General features: G+C 40.8%; 1 protein-coding gene across 9 annotated transcripts in view; it reads left to right on the top strand.

Moving 5' to 3' along the window:
• The window catches only part of PRMT7 (protein arginine methyltransferase 7), a 50,118-nt gene that overhangs the window by 3,274 nt on the left and 28,219 nt on the right, over positions 1–18,625 (top strand). For 8 of the 9 annotated variants that reach the window (XM_073307538.1, XM_073307540.1, XM_073307541.1 and 5 more), the window contains exons 3-4: positions 1,469–1,505; positions 14,843–14,992. In XM_073307538.1, the coding sequence (XP_073163639.1) occupies positions 1,469–1,505; positions 14,843–14,992 (187 nt within the window). Of the gene's footprint in view, positions 1–1,468; positions 1,506–14,842; positions 15,067–18,625 lie in introns of those variants that run through there. The other variant, XM_073307543.1, reaches the window with a different exon arrangement.

An 18,625-nucleotide genomic window follows, 5' to 3' on the forward strand; every position in this document is an offset into this window, starting at 1 on the left:
TTCTTTTTAGATAAGCTATTACCAGCAGGACAGTGGGGTGGGAGGGGGTATTGTTTCATGGTCTCTGTGTGTATATAATGTCTACTGCAGTTTCCACGGTATGCATCCGATGAAGTGAGCTGTAGCTCACGAAAGCTCATGCTCAAATAAATTGGTTAGTCTCTAAGGTGCCACAGGTACTCCTTTTCTTTTTGCGAATACAGACTAACACAGCTGTTACTCTGAAACAATTTATTTGAAACTCTGTGTATCTTTTATAAGTGAATAGAGGGGAGGGTGGAAACACTTTTGTAAGCAGGCTTTCTGCATCACTAAGTTAAAACAAGAATAATTTGAAATGAAGATAGTACTTACTTTTATCTTTACAGAGAGCCTGGGATTAATAACATTATTTAGACAGTCATTTAGGCTAAGTTCACCTGTATTTTAACTTATACCAAGTGGAACATTGTAAAAATACTAATTGAAGTAGCTTCACCCAAGCATTTCCTTTATTAATTATCTAGGCTGAGATTTTGATAGGCACTGAAGTGAAATAAGTGCCTGAATCCTATCAAAATTTAGTGGGAGTTAAGAATCTGACTCTCAAGCTCCTCTGAAAATCCCAGGCATAATGGTCTCTCATTGATCATATTCTTGTAACAACCTTTTGGTAGTTGAAAGTAATGATCAAAGAGATTAAATGACTGGGTCAGCTTGTTAGGTTTTCAAAATGGTGTTCAAATCAGACAAATTAAAAAACCTCATGTGTTTATTTGTCCTCTTCAGGTTGGGGAAAAGTGTGTGTATGTGTGTGTGGGGGGAGTACAGTGGCTGGTATGTTAAGATCCTCATACTATTTAAATTGGTACTGATGATAACCTGAGTGATTATGTATGTGCAATATATAGATATAGGTATAAAATCACTCGGACTATTATCAGTACCACTTTAAATAGCATGAGGATTTTGTCTTACAAGCCAGCTCCAACCCAGTGCTCTGTGGTTAGTACTCCCTTTCTATAGAGGTGTCTATAAAAAGAGGATACAATTTTCTTTCCCCAGTTCCTAATTACTAACCTATTGCATCTGACATTCTCTGTCCTTAGTAGTTGTCAGTAACTCACCATAGGTGCATGTATTTGCTCTGTACTGATTTTTCTAAGAATGCTCAAGATTGAGTATACTGCAGCAATTAAGAGAAAAACCAAAAGATTCTACTACATGTAACACTTAATTCATAGTCCATTCATTCATATACTCATGCCACTCAAAATGGGAAAACCCAGAACCATAAAGTGACCTGAATTCTTGAGGCTAGGGGTGTGGAACCAAACAGCCTCTTAAAGGGACAAATCACTGTGTCACAGTAACTTACTCACTCGCTAGGAATAATTGCTTCACAGTGATGATTCTTCTCTGCTAACAAATTTATATTGTGGTGGTTAATTTACAATGTTTTGATCTGTAAATTCTGTTTTGTTTTCAGATCATGCTATGCAGACATGCTGCATGACAAAGATAGAGTAAGTATAGAAAGTAACTTGAATGGTGAAAAAATGTAGTGTTCCCTTCCCCTCAGCAGCTCCCACTCCATGATTGTACAGGTTCCTCTGGAAGTTGAAGTATTTTGCTACCTGAACTTTCTAAGACTCAGTGATGATTCTTGGGGTACCCAGGACTCTGAGTCACCTTGTTAGCCTCCTACCTCCAGTATGAGGGAAACTTGCTTGTTACGCCTGGGGAATTCTGCACCACTGTGCATGCGCAGATTTCATGACCCCTGCAGATTTCTTTGCTTCCCCTCAGAAAAATGACTTTCTGATGGGGAAGGAAAGGGAAGCCACAAAAGCAGTTGTGTGACCCTCCTGGCAGTATATTTAGGGAAGCCAGCAGAGGTAAATCACGGTGGGGTAGGAGGTGGGGCTGGGGAATACCTGGCTGGTGGCTCCTACCCTCTGCCGGGCTCAGCTAGTCCCAGCTGGGCTGAGGAGGACGGGACTTCGTCTTCTCCTGTATGGCATCTGGAGCTGGGTCAGATCCACCCCAAGATTTCTCCCCAGGCTGCAGGAAGTTCTGCAAACTCCCCCTGCCTCCCCTCCCCCTCACTCCCCTGCTTTCTGCACCCATTGCTCCTCAGCTGCAGTGGGAGGGGATCACTGTACAGAGAGATGCTCTCCCATCTGCCCAACCCCTGTGCATCCAGACCCCCTCATACCCAGATCCTTCCGCCAAGCCTCACTCCCCCCGCCACACCCAGAATCCCTCCGCCAAGCCCCTTTCCTCCTGTAGCTAGACCACCCTGACGAGCCACCAGCACCCTGATCCCCATCCCACTAAGCCTCAACCAGCTGCCCCTGGATCTCCACCCCACTGAGCCCCACTCCCCTAGCATCTGGATCCCCCCCACACTGAACCTCCCACACCCAGACCCCCCTGCTGAGCTCTGTTGCACCCAGATGCCCCCCACACCCAGATCCCCCAATGAGCTGCCCGAACCCAGATTGCCCCACACAGAACCCTCTCAACCCACACCTGGATCCCTCCACACTTGGTCCTGGCTTGCTGAGCCTGCCTGCCCAACCTGGTGCACCTGGCACAGAGGGGCAGGGCTCTGGGGTGTTTCTGGTCCTTTCACTGTGTCAGGGTTGGGTGCAGCCTCACCAATGAGTCCATGTCCTGGGGGAGTTGCAGAGTGGTCTCCCGTCTCTGTGCAGCCAGTGCCCTGTGCTCCCCAGTGCCATGCTGGAGCCTCCACATTTATTTGACAAAAAAAAAAAATTCAGAATTTTGCAGAATTTAAAAATACTGTGTGCAGAATTTTTAATTTTTTGGCACAGAATGCCCTCAGTAGTAAAGGCTTGTGCTTAACTGGATGTCATCTCCTTGTTGCCACCAGCTTCTTAGCTACTTGCACACCCTCACTTATGCCAGCCCTTACTTTGTGTTACAGGTTAACATTAGGTGTGTGTCGTGTTTTCCCCCTACCCCATCCCTCTGCATCTCTGAGTCCCTTTGAAACGTTCCTCTGTACTTTTAGACCCTTATCTGCTGAGCACTCACAGAAATATCAGGGCCCCCAAGGAAACAGTATATCTGCCAGTTTGTATGATTCAACTCAGGGTCAGCACTTAGCTTGATACCACAACACCGAGATAAACTTCTTGTTGTTTTCACTGTAAATATATTATCAAAGATTCAGGAGATAGTGAATAAGGATAATGGAAACAACAGGTCACCTAGAAAGCATGCTATGATTGTTTTATTAGGGACTAAACTTAACAGGCTAACCTCCTGACTAAAGAAGTTTATCTTCCCACCAAAGTCCTCTGTAGGGTTTTCAGCCCAGGCTGGTTGAGATCCCATTTTCATTCATGTAAATGCACTGCCTGTGTACTTCCTAGTTGTAGGATGATGGAGTGTCGTCTTTGTTGTCCAAATCTTTGAAGTGTATTGCAAGTAAAGGTTCTCTTTCCTCTCTGTGTCCTTCCTTGTTGACTTCACATCTCTCTGACTTTGCATGTAAATGTACATCCATTGTGTTAGCTTACAATGCTTAATTTAGATGCTGACAGAGAGACAGGTGAATAAACCTCCTTTCTCTAAGCAAAAAAACCTGTTTCTCCACTTCTGCTGTGACAGAGTCTAAGAGCATATTTTCAGTATGCTTACATTATTCCTGGGGGAATTCTGCGCCACTGCACATGCACCGAATTTATGTCCCCTGGCAGATTTCTTTGTTTCCCCGCAGAAAAATGACTTTCTGACAGGGAAGCAAAGGGAAGCAACAAGAGCAGTCCTGCAACCCTCCCCAGCAATATGTTTCGGGTGTCCAGGGAAGCTGGCAGAGAGGTAAATCACTATGGGGAAGAGGGTGGGACTGGGTAAGAGCCGGCTGGTGGCTCCAACCGTGGGCCGGGCTCAGGTGCTAGTCCCAGCTGGGCTGGGGAGGATGAGACTTCCTCTTCCCTTGCACGGCATCTGGGCCAGGTCAAACACACCCCAGATTTCTCCCCCAGCTGCAGGAAGCTCTGAAAACTCCCTCCTCTCTCCTACTTCATGCACGCATCACTCCTCAGCTGCAGGGGGAGGGATCCCTGTACAGGGAGCTGCTCCCCCATTCTGCCCAACCGCCATGCATCCAGATGCCCTCATACTCCTACCCTCCCACCAAGCCCCACACACTCAGAACCCTCCCTGATGAGTCCCACTCCCCCTACACCTGGACCACCCCGTCTAGCCACCCACACCCGGATCCCCATCCCACTGAGCCCCACTCCCCCACATCTGGACCCCCCACTGAGTCCTCCACACCCACATCTCCCTGCCAAGCATTATCCCCCACACATCCAGACTCCACCGTGCTGAGCCCCAACAGCCTTCATCTGGAACCCCCTGCAGAGTCCCATTACATTGCACCCAGACCCCCCCATCAAGCCCCTGTGCATCCAGGTTCTTCCCGCACCTGGATCCCCCATTGAGCCATCTGTACCCAGATTGCCCCACACAGAACCCTCTCAACCCACACCTGGGTCCCCCAACACTAAGACCCTCCACACTTGGATCCTGCTTGCTGAGCTTGCCTGCTCACACTTGGTGCACCTGGTGCAGAGGGCCAGGGCCCTGGAGTGTTTCTGAGGCAGGCCCAGTCCTTGCGCTGTGCCAGGGTTGGGTGCAGCCTAACTTTTGAGTCTGTGTCCCCGGGGGCGGGGTAATGGGGTAGAGAGCTGCACAGTGATGTCCCACATCTGTGCAGCCAGTGGCCTGTGCTTCCCAATGCCGTGCTGGAGCCTCCACATTTATTTGACAAATAAAATTTGCAGAATTTTTAATTTTTTGCTGCAGAATGCCCCCCAGGAGTAATACATAATTCCATATGTGGTATCTGTACATACATTTTCCAACGGTATTAACAGCCACCATCATGACCCTAGCTTTCATTTATGACCTCACATGACATTCTTTGGTGAACCAGAATCAGGATATTCTTGTAACCCAGTTGGCATTAAGGGGTTCTTGGGTCACAGGCCCCAATCCTGCAATGATATCCATGCAAGCCCAATTGTGGTTGGCTAGCTAACATCTAATTAACAGTGTTAAAAATTGCACTGGTGTCCAATGAGACACTGTTTCCAGGGCTCCCAGTGTTGCTAATATAGAAGTAGCGGGGAACATTTCTAAAAATGTTGTTAGGATAGATGGAAACACTGTTTCTTCTGCAAGAAATGATGTTAAAGAGCAGAGAATGCAGAAAAATGCTTTTCTATGAGTAATAGTGATGCTCTCAACTCTTGAAGGGAAAATACTGAAGAGGGGATGCATGAGGGGAGGGGCAGCATCAGCCACCCCACCAGATTTGATGCTTGGCTTGTACTGAGCATGCTCGCATGGACTGAGCATGCTCAGTAATGCTGCTGAAGCTGCTGCCCTCACTCCCCCCTCCCCTCCCCCCATTGGCAGGCATGGGTCACCTCTTGTCTTGACAGGTAAGTAAAGGAGGAGCTGCTTTTCAGTTATGTTGATTTTAGACTTGTAATTTTCTGTCATACCTTCAGAGGGCACTTTAGACTCATAAAATTCAGTTTTTGCAGTAATTCCATCTAGCCTTGTCTGCCTACATGTGGCTGTAGCTAAGTTGTTTTTATTCTCCTCCACTTATGCTGTGTTCTTAAATCTTCCAGTTTATGCTAAGGGAGAAGTTGAGGTGAATAAAATATCTTCAAATAAGTTGAAGACTTAAAAAAAAAATGCCTTAAAGGATTGGAGATCTTTCTGCTCCATCTATGGGTAAATAGTCTCCTAAGTGATTCTTATGATTATCTACTGTTAGTATTCTGGGAGCATACCAATAATGGTAACAGCATTCCAATACCAAGATTTAGAAGGAGATGGTGGGACAAAGCTGTTAAATAGCTGTACTCTAATTATGTCAAAATTGCCACAGCAGAACTGAGGCTCGGTCTGCACTTAAAAGTTAGGTCGACATAGCTAAATTGATCAGGGATGTGAAAAAACCCACATGACCAACGTAGCTATGCTGACCTAACCCCACTGTAGACGCAGCTATGTCAACGGAAGAATAGGTTGTGTCTATGCTAATGGATTATTCTGGTGTAGTCACTGTAGTGTAGATGCAGCTTGATTGTGGTAAAGGATAGAGCTGACCCTGTTAATCCAAACAGTAAGAGAAACATAGGCTATTTGTAAAAGCTTAGTAAATCATGTGGAGGGAAGCCTTAAAAACGATGATTTTTTTAAATTGAAAGACACTATTTCATTCACACCCTTCTGTATAAGGTGTACTACAGTTGAACAAATGGCCTTTCAGCACTTTGCTTTATCTTCCTAGCATTAATCGGAGTATGCTCAGACCCTCTGAAAGCAATGAACACAAATAAGCAAAAATTTTGGCAGGAATTCCTGTTTCTTAATATAGTGACAAAAATGAGAGACAAACATACAGTAATTCACTTGTAATGGAAAAAATGCATCACTTCTGCAACAGGCTTAACGAACAAGATATGAATGTAGTAGATATGATTCCAAGGAGAACCAGTCAACACTTAAATTGTACTCTAGATTCACACCTGTCACCAGAAGCCCTAAAATGTATTATTCATACAGGATTGTTCTGTAGGTCCTGGGGCCAATGTACTGTACTTGGCCTACCAATAATAAACATATTGGACTACAAATACCATTGATTACTTAAGAATAAAATTAAGATACAATTTAGGTAGTTCTCATTTGTATATGTTATAGTAACATTATCAATCCTATGTATTTTGGTCTGTTGCAACATATTTTGGGTCTGTGTGCAGAGAAGTGGAGTACATATGTTCAGCATGCTTGGGGACACCTTTCCATTCTGTTCCCATGTACATACACTGATGTAAATACCTCACTGCAGTGAGCAGACAATGTAAGATGTGAGGAAGGCAGTTTCTTTATTCTAATAAATACCATAAGTACAAGTTATGTACTCCGCGGCAAACTTGACCCAACTTCTGTGGTATTCAGTACAGTACACTGGAAATTTTCTTGGCAATCTCAGATAAATGAAAAATGTGAGGAATGTAGGAAAAATGACTCAGGGCTGGTCTATTTTACTGCTCAAGTTGATATAACTTATGTCGCTCAGGGGAGTGAAAATGACAACCCCCTGAGTGACATAAGTTATATTGACTTAAAGTGGTGTTCACACTGGGCTGTGCCGGCGGGAGACGCTCTCCCACTGACATAGTTTCCGCCTCTTGTGAAGGCGGAGTAATTATTCCGGTGGGAGAGTGCTCTCCCATCAGCATAGTGCATCTTCACCAGATGCACTATAGTGACAATGTAGTGTGATAGCATAGACTTGTCATAATACAATCAGTGCAGTGTCCCCTTTGTTAGTTTATTTGATGTTGCATTCATTTTCTTCTATGTTTCTCTTTAATATTCATATGCTGCAGTACTTTGATTTGAAAATGTGTAACTATATTAGAGAAGTTAAGGACAAAGCTGGAGGTCTTGGCAGTGCAGGGATTATTTGGAGCTTTAGTACCCAAGAAGTAATAGAAAGTGGTCTGGGTTTTTGAGATGAGCATTTTGCTGGAGGTTTGTGCTGCAGTGCTCAGAAGTGAAATAGTGAAGTACTGATGTTGTCATCATTCGGTTTCAGAATTAACACTCTTATTAAAGTTAACAGAGTCAGTTTATACTTAGAACTATTGGTTCATGCTATTTGCAGGCTCAGGAAGAAACTGAATCCGCTAAACTCAGCTGATGTTTAGAAGATCATCCTGCAACTATGAAAACTTAAATTCTGGGGCATACTTCTGCAGCAAGTTGGGGGTTCTGCAGGAAATTCTGCAGTTGTGGGATTGAGAATACATGAGGCTCCCATGGATTATGCAGTTAAGAATAAGAAAATACATAATTGCCAAATGGATAATGTTGAAGATACCCTGAGAAACTAGACACATAGGCCAGACCATTCAGATTTCCATGTTCATCCCATGGGTCTTCCATCCTCTGGAAATTTAGCTATTTCCAAAATTGGAATTTCTGAAACCCGGTTTTCTACTAAGGCAAACTAACTTGCAGGTGGTTTTTTGAACATTTAACCCAGTGTTCTGTAAAGGGTGTGCTCTGTCTTACACCCTCCTCTCCTTTGGGTGGGCATATGATAGATTATCCAAGGATGCACACAGACTTCTCAATTGTTATCCAAAGTTTGATTTAATTTTTAAAACTGTTTAGCTGGTATGGTTGCAAAGAAAACTTCCAAAATGTGACATGAGTGTAACCCATACAGCAATGTCTGCCTGAGTTTGCAGAGACCGTGAAATCATGTCTCTGAGAGGTATGAACTGCTGTTTTGAAGTGCTGGATCATCAGTACTCTGTCCTTTCTTTTCCTTTTAGCGTTTTGCCCCCCCCAAAAAAAACTTAGTTCACAAGCCAAAGTTTGGGGATGTTTCATAACTCAGTAGTTTATGTATTATTTTCTTTTTGTAATTTGATTCCTTTAATTTATTTAAAGATTTTTTTTTGTAGATGGCAATAGATCAGAATGGGCTGTCAAACTCTGCCTCCAGCTAGGAATTATGCCCATCTGCATCTGGCTTTACAGAGCTGTAAACTCTCTCCCGAAGTGTGATTTAATCAAAAAATATCTCTGTGGATATTGGCAAGGAATTATATGTGATGCAGACTTCAGTGAATTCCACTGATGAGACTAGTGGTTTAAGATCACAGAGGAGAATGACATTGAAGCTTTGGAAACAGCAGTGGATGGCTATGGTAATGTTTTGTGTGACAATACCACCGGTTTTAAAGCTTTGAGTTAAAGTGCAAGCTTGAATTTAAAAAATAATCGCTAGTAGGACTCTACAGTGAGTAGAACAGAAGAGAAGCGCTTCCAAATGGATGCCAAGTTCCTGGGACTTCATTGACTTGATTTTGTTGTGAAATGTGGTACGACACTTCTAATTCCTAGGAAGAACAGTTGAATAATGACCCATGTCCTACTTGTTGAAGTTCAGACTTTTGATCTGAGGAGTAAAGTTCTGAAGTTGTTGTATAGGCTTGAGATCCATTTTCAGGGTTTTTCTCAGGAATCCTATTTTATCTACATCAAAAGCCCTTCGTGGCCTTTGATCAAATTGGAAGGGTGAATAAAAACTTGAGTATCCTACCAAGGTAAAACTTGATTTGGGAGGTCGTAACAACCCTGTGTTTTGGGGTTTTTTTTCCCCTTCCAAGGTTACAGTGGTTTGAAGTAGGGCTGTGAAACGATTAAAAAAAATTAATCGCAATTATTCACGCAATTAAAAAATTGCAATTAATCGCACTGTTAGACAATAATATAATACCATTTATTCAAATATTTTGAAAGTTTTCTACATTTTAATATTGATTTCAGCTACAACACAGAACACTGTACAGTGCTCACTTTTTATATAATTTTTATTACAAATATTTGTGCTGTAAAAACAAAAGAAATAGTATTTTTTCAATTCACCTCATTCTGGTACTGTAATGCAATCTCTTTATCATGAAAGTTGAACTTACAAATGTAGAATTAGGTAAAAAAAAACAAAAAACCAGTTTTATTTTTGAATGCAATCTAAAACTTTAGAACAGTGGTGGGCAACCTGCGGCCCATGTGCTGCACACGGCCCATCGGGGTAATCCACTAGTGCTCTGACAGACAGTTTGTTTTACATTTGCATGACCGCCTGCAGCTCCCAGTGGCCGTGGTTTGCCGTTCTCGGCCAATGGGAGCTGTGGGAAGCGGCGGCCAGCACATCCCTGCGGCCCGCGCCACTTCTTGCAACTACCATTGGCTGGGAACGGCAAACTGAGGCCACTGGGAGCTACAGGCGGCCCACCAGCAGATTACTCTGATAGGCCAGGTATGGGCCGCAGGTTGCCCACCAGTGCTTTAGAGCTTGCAAGTCCATTCAGTCCTACTTCTTTTTCAGCAAGTCACTCAGAAAAACAAGTTTGTTTATACATGCAGGAGATAATGCTGCCCTCTTCTGGTTTACAGTGTCACCTGAAAGTGAGAACAGATGTTTTCATGGCACTGTTGTAGCTGGCGTTGCAAGATATTTATGTACCAGATGTGCTAAAGATTCATATATCTCTTCATGCCTCAACCACCATTCCAGAGGGCATGCATCCATGCTGATGATGGGATCTGCTCGATAATGATCCAAAGCAGTGCAGATCGACGCATGTTCAGTTTCATCATCTGAGTCAGATGCCACCAGCAGAAAGCTGATTTTCTATTTTGGTGGTTTGGGTTTTGTAGTTTCCGCATCGGAGTGTTGCTCTCAAGACTTCTGATAGTATGCTTCACACCTCATTCCTCTCAGATTTTGGAAGGCACTTCAGATTCTTAAACCTTGGGTCGACTCCTGTAGCTATCTTTAGAAATCTCACATTAGTACCTTTGCATTTTGTCAAAACTGCAGTGAAATCTGCATGAACAGCATGCGCTGAGTCATCATCCAAGACTGTTGTAACATGAAATATATGGCAGAATGCGGGTAAAACAGAGCAGGAGACATACAATTCTCCCCCAGTAGTTTAGTCTAAATTTGTGAGTAACGCTTTTTTTTAAACAAGTGTCATCCGCATGGAAGCCTGTCCTCTGGAATGGTGCCAACGCATGAAAGGACATACAAATGTTTAGCATATATGGCACGTAAATACCATGCAATGCCGGCTACAAAAGTGCCATGCGAATGCCTGTTCTCACTTTCAGGTGATCTTGTAAATAAGAAGAGGGAAGCCATATCTCCTGTAAATGTAAACAAACTTGTTTGTCTTATCCATTGGCTGAATAAGAAGTAGGACTGAGTGGACTTTGTTTTGTTTTTGAGTGCACTTACATAACAAAAAAAAATCTACATTTGTAAGTTGTACTTTCACAATAAAGAGATTGCATTATGGTACTTGTATGAGGTGAAATGAAAAATATGATTTCTTTTGTTTATCATTTTTGCAGTGCAAATATTTGTAGTAAAAATAATAATATAAAGTAAGCACTGTACACTTTGTATTCTATGTTGTAATTTTAAATCAACATATTTGAAAATGTATAAAAATCAAATATTTAGTAAATTTCAATTGGTATTCTGTTTAACAGTGTGATTAAACCTGCAATTAATCATGATTAATTTTTTTTGAGTCAATTGTATGAGTTAGCTGCGATTAATCGACAGCCCTAGTTTGAAGACTTTGCCAGTCAGGTCTTACCTGGACTAGGATTTAGAAGTGTGATGCTAGAATACTAAACTGGTTAGTTAAACCACTGATGTGAAGCGGTGTATACTTTAATATGTTCTAAGCCTAGAGTTAGACTTGCTTTTAGGCTTTAATTCTGCCAGTTTAGCACATGTTAAAGATGGTGTGCCTTAGTCTTCTAATGACATTCTTAACATCACACATCTATCCTAGTCTAGACAAGGCCTCTGTGAATTCTGCCTTTTTGGGTTTGTTCTTGAATGTGGAAAAACTTCTAATTTGTAAATATAGATTTCCATTCTGTTCAGTGGGAAATGTTTTTAGCAGAGTATTTTACAAGCTAGTTGGTGTCGTCTGTAGATAGTAAATTTTCAAGAGCATTATTATTATTATTATTTATTATTATTATTATTTTTAAAAAGACAGTTCAAAGGTTTCCATTTTTATAAAAGATTGGACTGGTTAGGCAGTGTTTTAGTTTCTTTCTGTTGTGAACTTTGTTTACTTGTGTTATAGGAATTTTTATAGGGGGAGGATTGCTGTCAGCCATGTAGACTGAAATCCTGCTCCTGCAGATTAGTTTGTATAGTTCTATTAATCAAAGATGTTGACTAATCCAGTTTTGAAAAATTCATCGCTTAAACAATATACTTTAAGTGTACACACTATCTTTTCACAAACTGCCGGCTGTTAGTCATAAACTTTCTCCAGTATTAAATAAGGAAATTTTACAAGCTTGAGTTACACACACTTGTTTCACAACAGCCTCTCAAAGTAATTACAGTAGTGTCTGGCCAGGCATTGTGGATCCTTTAGGGAAAATTATGCAGTTTTCATCTTTCTGTTAAAATTCCATTCTACAAAAATCTAAAGTATAAAATTACCTGAGTAGTATGTTTCTTGCTTAAAATGTACCCAGGCCTGCTTAATATCTTCAACAGAATGTCTCAACTGATAACTCCTACACAAACTACTGTAGGACTATTAATAAGTTTGCCTAATTCAGTTGAAGCATTGTTTACTAATCTGCATCAAAACCATTTTTCCTGATATAGTTGGATGTGACCTAACAGAGTGAAAACACTGAGGCCCTGATCCTGGAAAAACTTTAAGCATGAGTAGGCTCATTAACTTTAGTGGTATTAATCTTATGAGCATAAGTCTTTGGAGGAATGGGGCGCAAGTCAGGAACCTGATTAAATAATGTTTATAGTTTTCAATATGTACTGAGAATTAGAGGACTTGAGCAGGAAGAGCTTATTTCTGCTTAAATGTATGTCTTGGTGTTTCAACTTTCCTTGCATAGGGTGTTTTTTTTACTGTTGTAGCCTTTCTGAAACATTAAAACAAAGCTGATAGATAAAGCTTGCCAGATCCTTTCAGTAATGTGCTTTTTCTAGGTATGTTGTTAGTGATGGTAAATATACTATCACATGTTTCCATACCAAAATAGTACATATGAACCAAATGTCATACTGAGATTGCCACAGTCTAGACAGTGGTCAGGTTCCTTTTGTAAAATAGTAGGTGCAAGACACATCCATGGGATTTATGGGAAGTCATCAAAATGAAAAATCCTGCAACAGAGCTGTCCAAATTTCAGTGTATACGTTTTCTGTGAAATGTAAGACTCCAAAAAGAAGGAAAATGGCCATTCCATATCAACTCAAACAGTCAAGAGACATAATCATCCCTCTAAACTCAGGGCAAAACTCCATAACTTCAGCTGGAGTTTTGCCTACGTAAGGAGTACTGAATAGGGCACTGGGCTACTAAAACACTTAATTAGCACAAACTAGATAATTCAGGGTAAGTTCTCATGGTTCAGGTTCTTCTGTGTCTTAGGCAGGAAAATTAGTTGCAGTCTGTTGCCTCAATTTCCACCTTGGGAATGGAAATTCATCCCTTAGTATAGGAAATAAACCCATCCAAAACATTTCCATCTGCCAAGAAAGAAAGAACTTTCAAATTTATCTTCTATATAATTATCACTCATGTTATATTGCATTAAAAATAAATGACAAAGAAACTTGCCTTTATACCAGTTGATATTATAAAGAAGCAAAGAATATGCAGTCAGTTGCAGTAGTTATGTAACTAACATTCATACAAAATGAAATGCACCACAGAGTTTGGATTTTATCTGTTTTGCAAGCTCTGTGGTAAAATCACAGAACGGCTACTTTAAGTCACTGGAGCTGTTAGCTAAGAGCTAGCTTATGCTAAACCACTTGAAAGCATTTTGTACATATTCCCTAGTCTTGCTACCATATGGACTAGAATGGGGTTTTATATTGCACCCTGAATGGGCCACTAATCCTAAGCTCCTTCCTATTTCTGTCCCCGAAGAGCAAACCTGATCTTTCCTTTTTAGTATTGAATATTTGTCAAGGCTCTAATATTTTAATGTTGGGTAAAATGCAGCATCAGTTGCTAATACTGCCCAGCATATCTATGCAGTATTGTAGTGCAAATGAATGAGCTACAGCAGGAATATACAGCACCTGTGTTGTCAAGGTCAGTTTGTGGCTGGCACTGTAAATTTCTCTGTCAAAAAAAGGGAAAATATTTGGTAGTAATCTCAAAAGGAAGCTTTGGTTTATTTGTTTTGGTTGGGAGGACCGTAGTTCCAGATAACTTATGTGGATCATGCATGCTTTGTAAATTACTGAGTGGTCAATTGTAAATGGAACAGATGTTGTTCAGATGAACATTCCTGTCAAAACACTTATTTCTACTGATCTTTATTATGTAACTTATATCTATATTTTGAAGTGTAATGTGGGGAAATGAGGCATGAGTCTATCAATTTGGGCTCAACCAGTTTTCACCTTTCTTTATTTTCAGGCAGAATCATTATGACTTAGAGTTTCTCATCATACATATATCTGACAGATAATAAAACAGACAAGATAGAACAGGAAGGGGCCCAAGTTTCCAAATTCCAGAGTACCAGGAAGCTCTTCTACACGTCATGATGGTTGCCTCCGTTTCTGCACCAGTATTCTCCAACTTGGACCCTTGTTCCCTTGCTTTTGTATACCTTTCCATGTCACATATTCATTAACCTTTCCTCCAGTCAACTTTATTTATCATTATACATACACCCAAACTTTCATAATTTGTTTTTTCATTCTCCATTTTGTGTCGTTATAAATTGTTAACATAACATCAATAGAACTCAACATTAAACTAATAAAACCTAGCCTTTATTGTCAGCAATTTTCTTCATATTTTAATATCATAACTCAGTATACCTGGGTCACCCTAAAATATTCATTAACATACCCTTTATTTTTTGAGTAGAAAAGTTTTGGAGAACATGCTCTAAAATCCTCATGTTCTTATCTTTTCCATACATAGGTTTCCAGGGAACTTTTTGCTCAAAGTTTAGCGCTATGCTTATTAAATCATTTATAAAGTCTTATCAGTAATTTTGCCTCTTTGCATTTTGAGGTGCTTTATTCAGTTTAGATCCTAGGTGTTTAACTGTTCCCCCACAAAGGCAAAAGCAGATATCTACAAACTCCCAAGGAGTGAGACTGCAGGACCTCTGCTCAAGAGTTGACTGTATAAGAGAATTCCATTGGGGTGGCTAATCTTGATCTGTCTCTTTCTTACAGAATGTGAAGTATTACCAGGGCATCCGTGCTGCTGTAAACAGGGTGAAAGAAAGGGGTGAGAAAGCAATTGTCCTAGACATTGGGACTGGCACAGGACTCCTGTCCATGATGGCAGTTACAGCAGGTGCAGACTTCTGCTATGCCATTGAGGTGAGCAATTCTTCGTTGACCATGCATATACCTGCTGTTCAAGAGGTGGAAGTGGCACAACTTCTAGTATGCAGGTAGGAGTATATGCGTAATATGGCTTTTAGAGCCGCAGTCCAGTTGTTCCCTCTACAAAATGAGTAGTGTGTGTGCATTAGCCATTGTGTGTCATGTTGTCTGAAGGTAGCTTTTATAATATAACTTATAGGGGTGTGGGTGGAGGAGGTAAACCATATTGAAAGAGCCCTTATGAGAACTTACAGAAATTTGTTTTAATTTTCTCAGGATGGACAGTTTTTTTCTAAACTTGACAGAAAAATCTTAATTAGTATTGTTTGAAATTAGGTTTTTTGAACTGTTTTCTGTATTCCTTGTGCCTGATACGTTGCATGGAGGAGTTAATGAATGTTCAGAAAAATGCTAATACTCTCAAACCACATTGTGGCTTTTCTTAAGTTTCATTTTCTCTTGGACCAGGAGTTCTCAAGCTTTTTCATTTTGTGCAACACATCTTAATAGAGAGACTGCTATATGTACCATTTCCCCATTTATTTGTGATTGCATAGAACGCAAGAATGGCCACACTGGGTCAGACCAATGGTCGATCTAGCCCAGTATTCAGTCTTCCAACGGTGGCCAGTGCCAGATGTTTCAGAAGGAATGAACAGAACAGGGCAATTATCCAGTGATCCATCCCCAGTCATACAGTCCCAGCTTCTGGCAGTCAGAAGTTTATGGACATCCAGAGCACGGGGTTGTGTTCCTGACCATCTTTGCTAATAGCCATTGATGGACCTATCCTCCATGAACTTATCTAATTCTTTTTTGAATGCAGTTATACTTCTGGCCTTCACAACATCTTCTGACAACGAGTTCTACAGGTTGACTGTGTTTTGTGAGAAGTATGTTCTTATATTTGTTTTAAATGCTGCCTATTAATTTCATTGAGTGACCCCTGATTCTCATGTTTTGTGAACCAATAAACACTTCCTTATTCATTTTCTCCACACTATTCATGATTTTATGGACCTCTGTCATATTCTCCCTTAATCATCATCTTTCCAAACTGAAAAGTCTGTCTTTTTAATAGCCTTAATCATTTTTGTTGCCCTTCTCTGTACCTTTACCAATTCTAATAAATCTTTTTTGAGATGCAGTGACCAGAACTGCATCAGTATTCAAAGTGTGGGCATGCCATGGATTTATATAGAGGCTCAAACTAAATGTATAGTCCAAAATAAAAAACAAACCTCAAGAGGACCAAAAAGTGCCACCATGGCTAAACGAAGTAAAAGAGGCGGTTAGAGACAAAAAGACCTCCTCTAAAAGTTGGAAGTCAAATGCTTCTGACCACCTGACCAGGATGGTGATAGTGACTGCAAAATGCTCAGGGAGATTAGAGAGCTTATAAAAATAAATAATGGAGGATTTCAACTATCCACATATTGACTGAGTACGTCACCTCAGGATGGGATGCATAGATAAAGTTTCTTGACACCTTCAATGACTGATTCTTGGAGCAACTAGTCCTGGAACCTATAAGAGGAGAAGCAATTCTTGATTTAGTCCTGAGTGGAGCACAGGTTCTGGTCCAAGAGATGAATATAGCTGGACTGCTTGGTAACAGGGACCACAATATAATTAAATTTAACATCCGTGTGGCGGGGAAAACACCACAGCAGCCCAACACTGTCACATTTAATTTCAGAAAGGGGAACCACACAAAAATGAGGAAGTTTAGTTAAACAGAAATTAAAAGATACAGTCCCAAAAGTGAAATCCCTGCAAGGTGCATGGAAACTCTTTATAGACACCATAATAGAGGCTCAACTTAAATGTACACCCCAAATTAAAAAAACATAGAGAACCAAAGAAGTGCCACTGTGGCTAAACAACAAAGTCAAAGAAACAGTGAGATACAAAAAAGGCATCCTTTAAAAAGTGGAAGTTAAATCCTAGTGAGGAAAACAGAAAGGAGCATAAACTCTGGCAAGTGAAGTGTAAAAATATAATTAGGAAGGCCAAAAAAGAATTTGAAGAACAGCTAGCCAAAGACTCAAAGTAATAGCAAAAAAAATGTTCAAGTACATCAGGAGCAGGAAGCCTGCTAAACAACCAGTGGGGCCACTGGACGATCAAGATGCTAAAGGAGCATTCAAGGACGATAAGGCCATTACGGAGAAACAAAATGAATTCTTTGTATCAGTCTTCAGAGCTGAGGATGTGAGGGAGATTCCCAAAGCTGAGCCATTCTTTTTAAGTTACAAATCTGAGGAATTGTCCCAGATTGAGGTGTCATTAGAGGAGGTTTTGGAACAAATTGATTAAACTAAACAGTAATAAGTCACCAGGACCAGATGGTATTCACCCAAAGTTCTGAAGGAACTCAAATGTGAAATTGCAGAACTACTAACTGTAGTCTGTAACCTATCATTTAAATCCGCTTCTGTACCAAATGAATGGAGCATAGCTAATGTGACGCCAGTTTTAAAACAGGACTCCAGAGGTGATCCCGGCGATTACAGGCCGGTACGCCTGACTTCAGTACTGGGCAAATTCATTGAAACTATAGTAAAGAACAGAATTGTCAGACACATAGATGAATATAATTTGTTGGGGAAGAGTCAACATGTTTTTTGTAAAGGACCAACCTACTAGAATTCTTTGAAGGGGTCAACAAGCATGTGGACCAGGGGGATTCAGTGGATATAGTGTTCTTAGATTTTCAGAAAGACTTTGATAAGGTCCCTTCTCAATGGCTCGTAAGCAAAATAAGCTGTCATGGGATAAGAGGGAAGGTGCTTTCATGGATCAGTAACTGGTTAAAAGATAGGAAACAAAGGGTAGGAATAAATGGTCAGTTTTCAGAATGGAGAGAGGTAAATAGAGGTTTTCTCCAGGGGTCTGTACTGGGCCCAGTCCTACTCAACATATTCATAAATCTTGGAAAAAGGGATAAACGGTGAGATGGAAAAATTTGCAGATGATACAAACTACTCAAGATAGTTAAGTCTCAGGCAGACTGCAAAGAGCCACAAAAGGATCTCTCCAAAACTGAAAAAAGAAAAGGAGGACTTGTGGCACCTTAGAGACTAACAAATTTAATTGAATCGACCCATGAAAGCTTATGCTCAAATAAATTTGTTAGTCTCTAAGGTGCCACAAGTCCTCCTTTTCTTTTTGCGGATACAGGCTAACACGGCTGCTACTCTGAATCCTCTCAAAACTGGGTGACTGGGCAACAAAATGGCAGATAAAATTCAGTGTTGATAAATGCAAAGTAATTCACATTGGAAAACATAATCCCACCTATACATATAAAATGATGTGGTCTGAATTAGCTGTTACCACTCAAGAAAGAGATCTTGGAGTCATTTTGGATAGTTCTCTGAAAACATCCACTCAATGTGCAGTGGCGGTCAAAAAAGCAAACAGAATGTTGGGAATCATTAAAAAAGGGATAGATAATAAGATAGAAAATATCATATTGCCTCCTATATAAATCCAGGATACACACACATCCAGTGAATACTGCATGCAGATGTAGTCGTCCCATTCCAAAAAAGATATATTGGAATTGGAAAAGATTCAGAAAAGGGCAACAAAAATTATTAGAGGTATGGAATGGCCTCCGTA

Source organism: Lepidochelys kempii, chromosome 12, assembly GCF_965140265.1.
Source record: "Lepidochelys kempii isolate rLepKem1 chromosome 12, rLepKem1.hap2, whole genome shotgun sequence".
Lineage (NCBI taxonomy): Eukaryota > Metazoa > Chordata > Testudines > Cheloniidae > Lepidochelys > Lepidochelys kempii.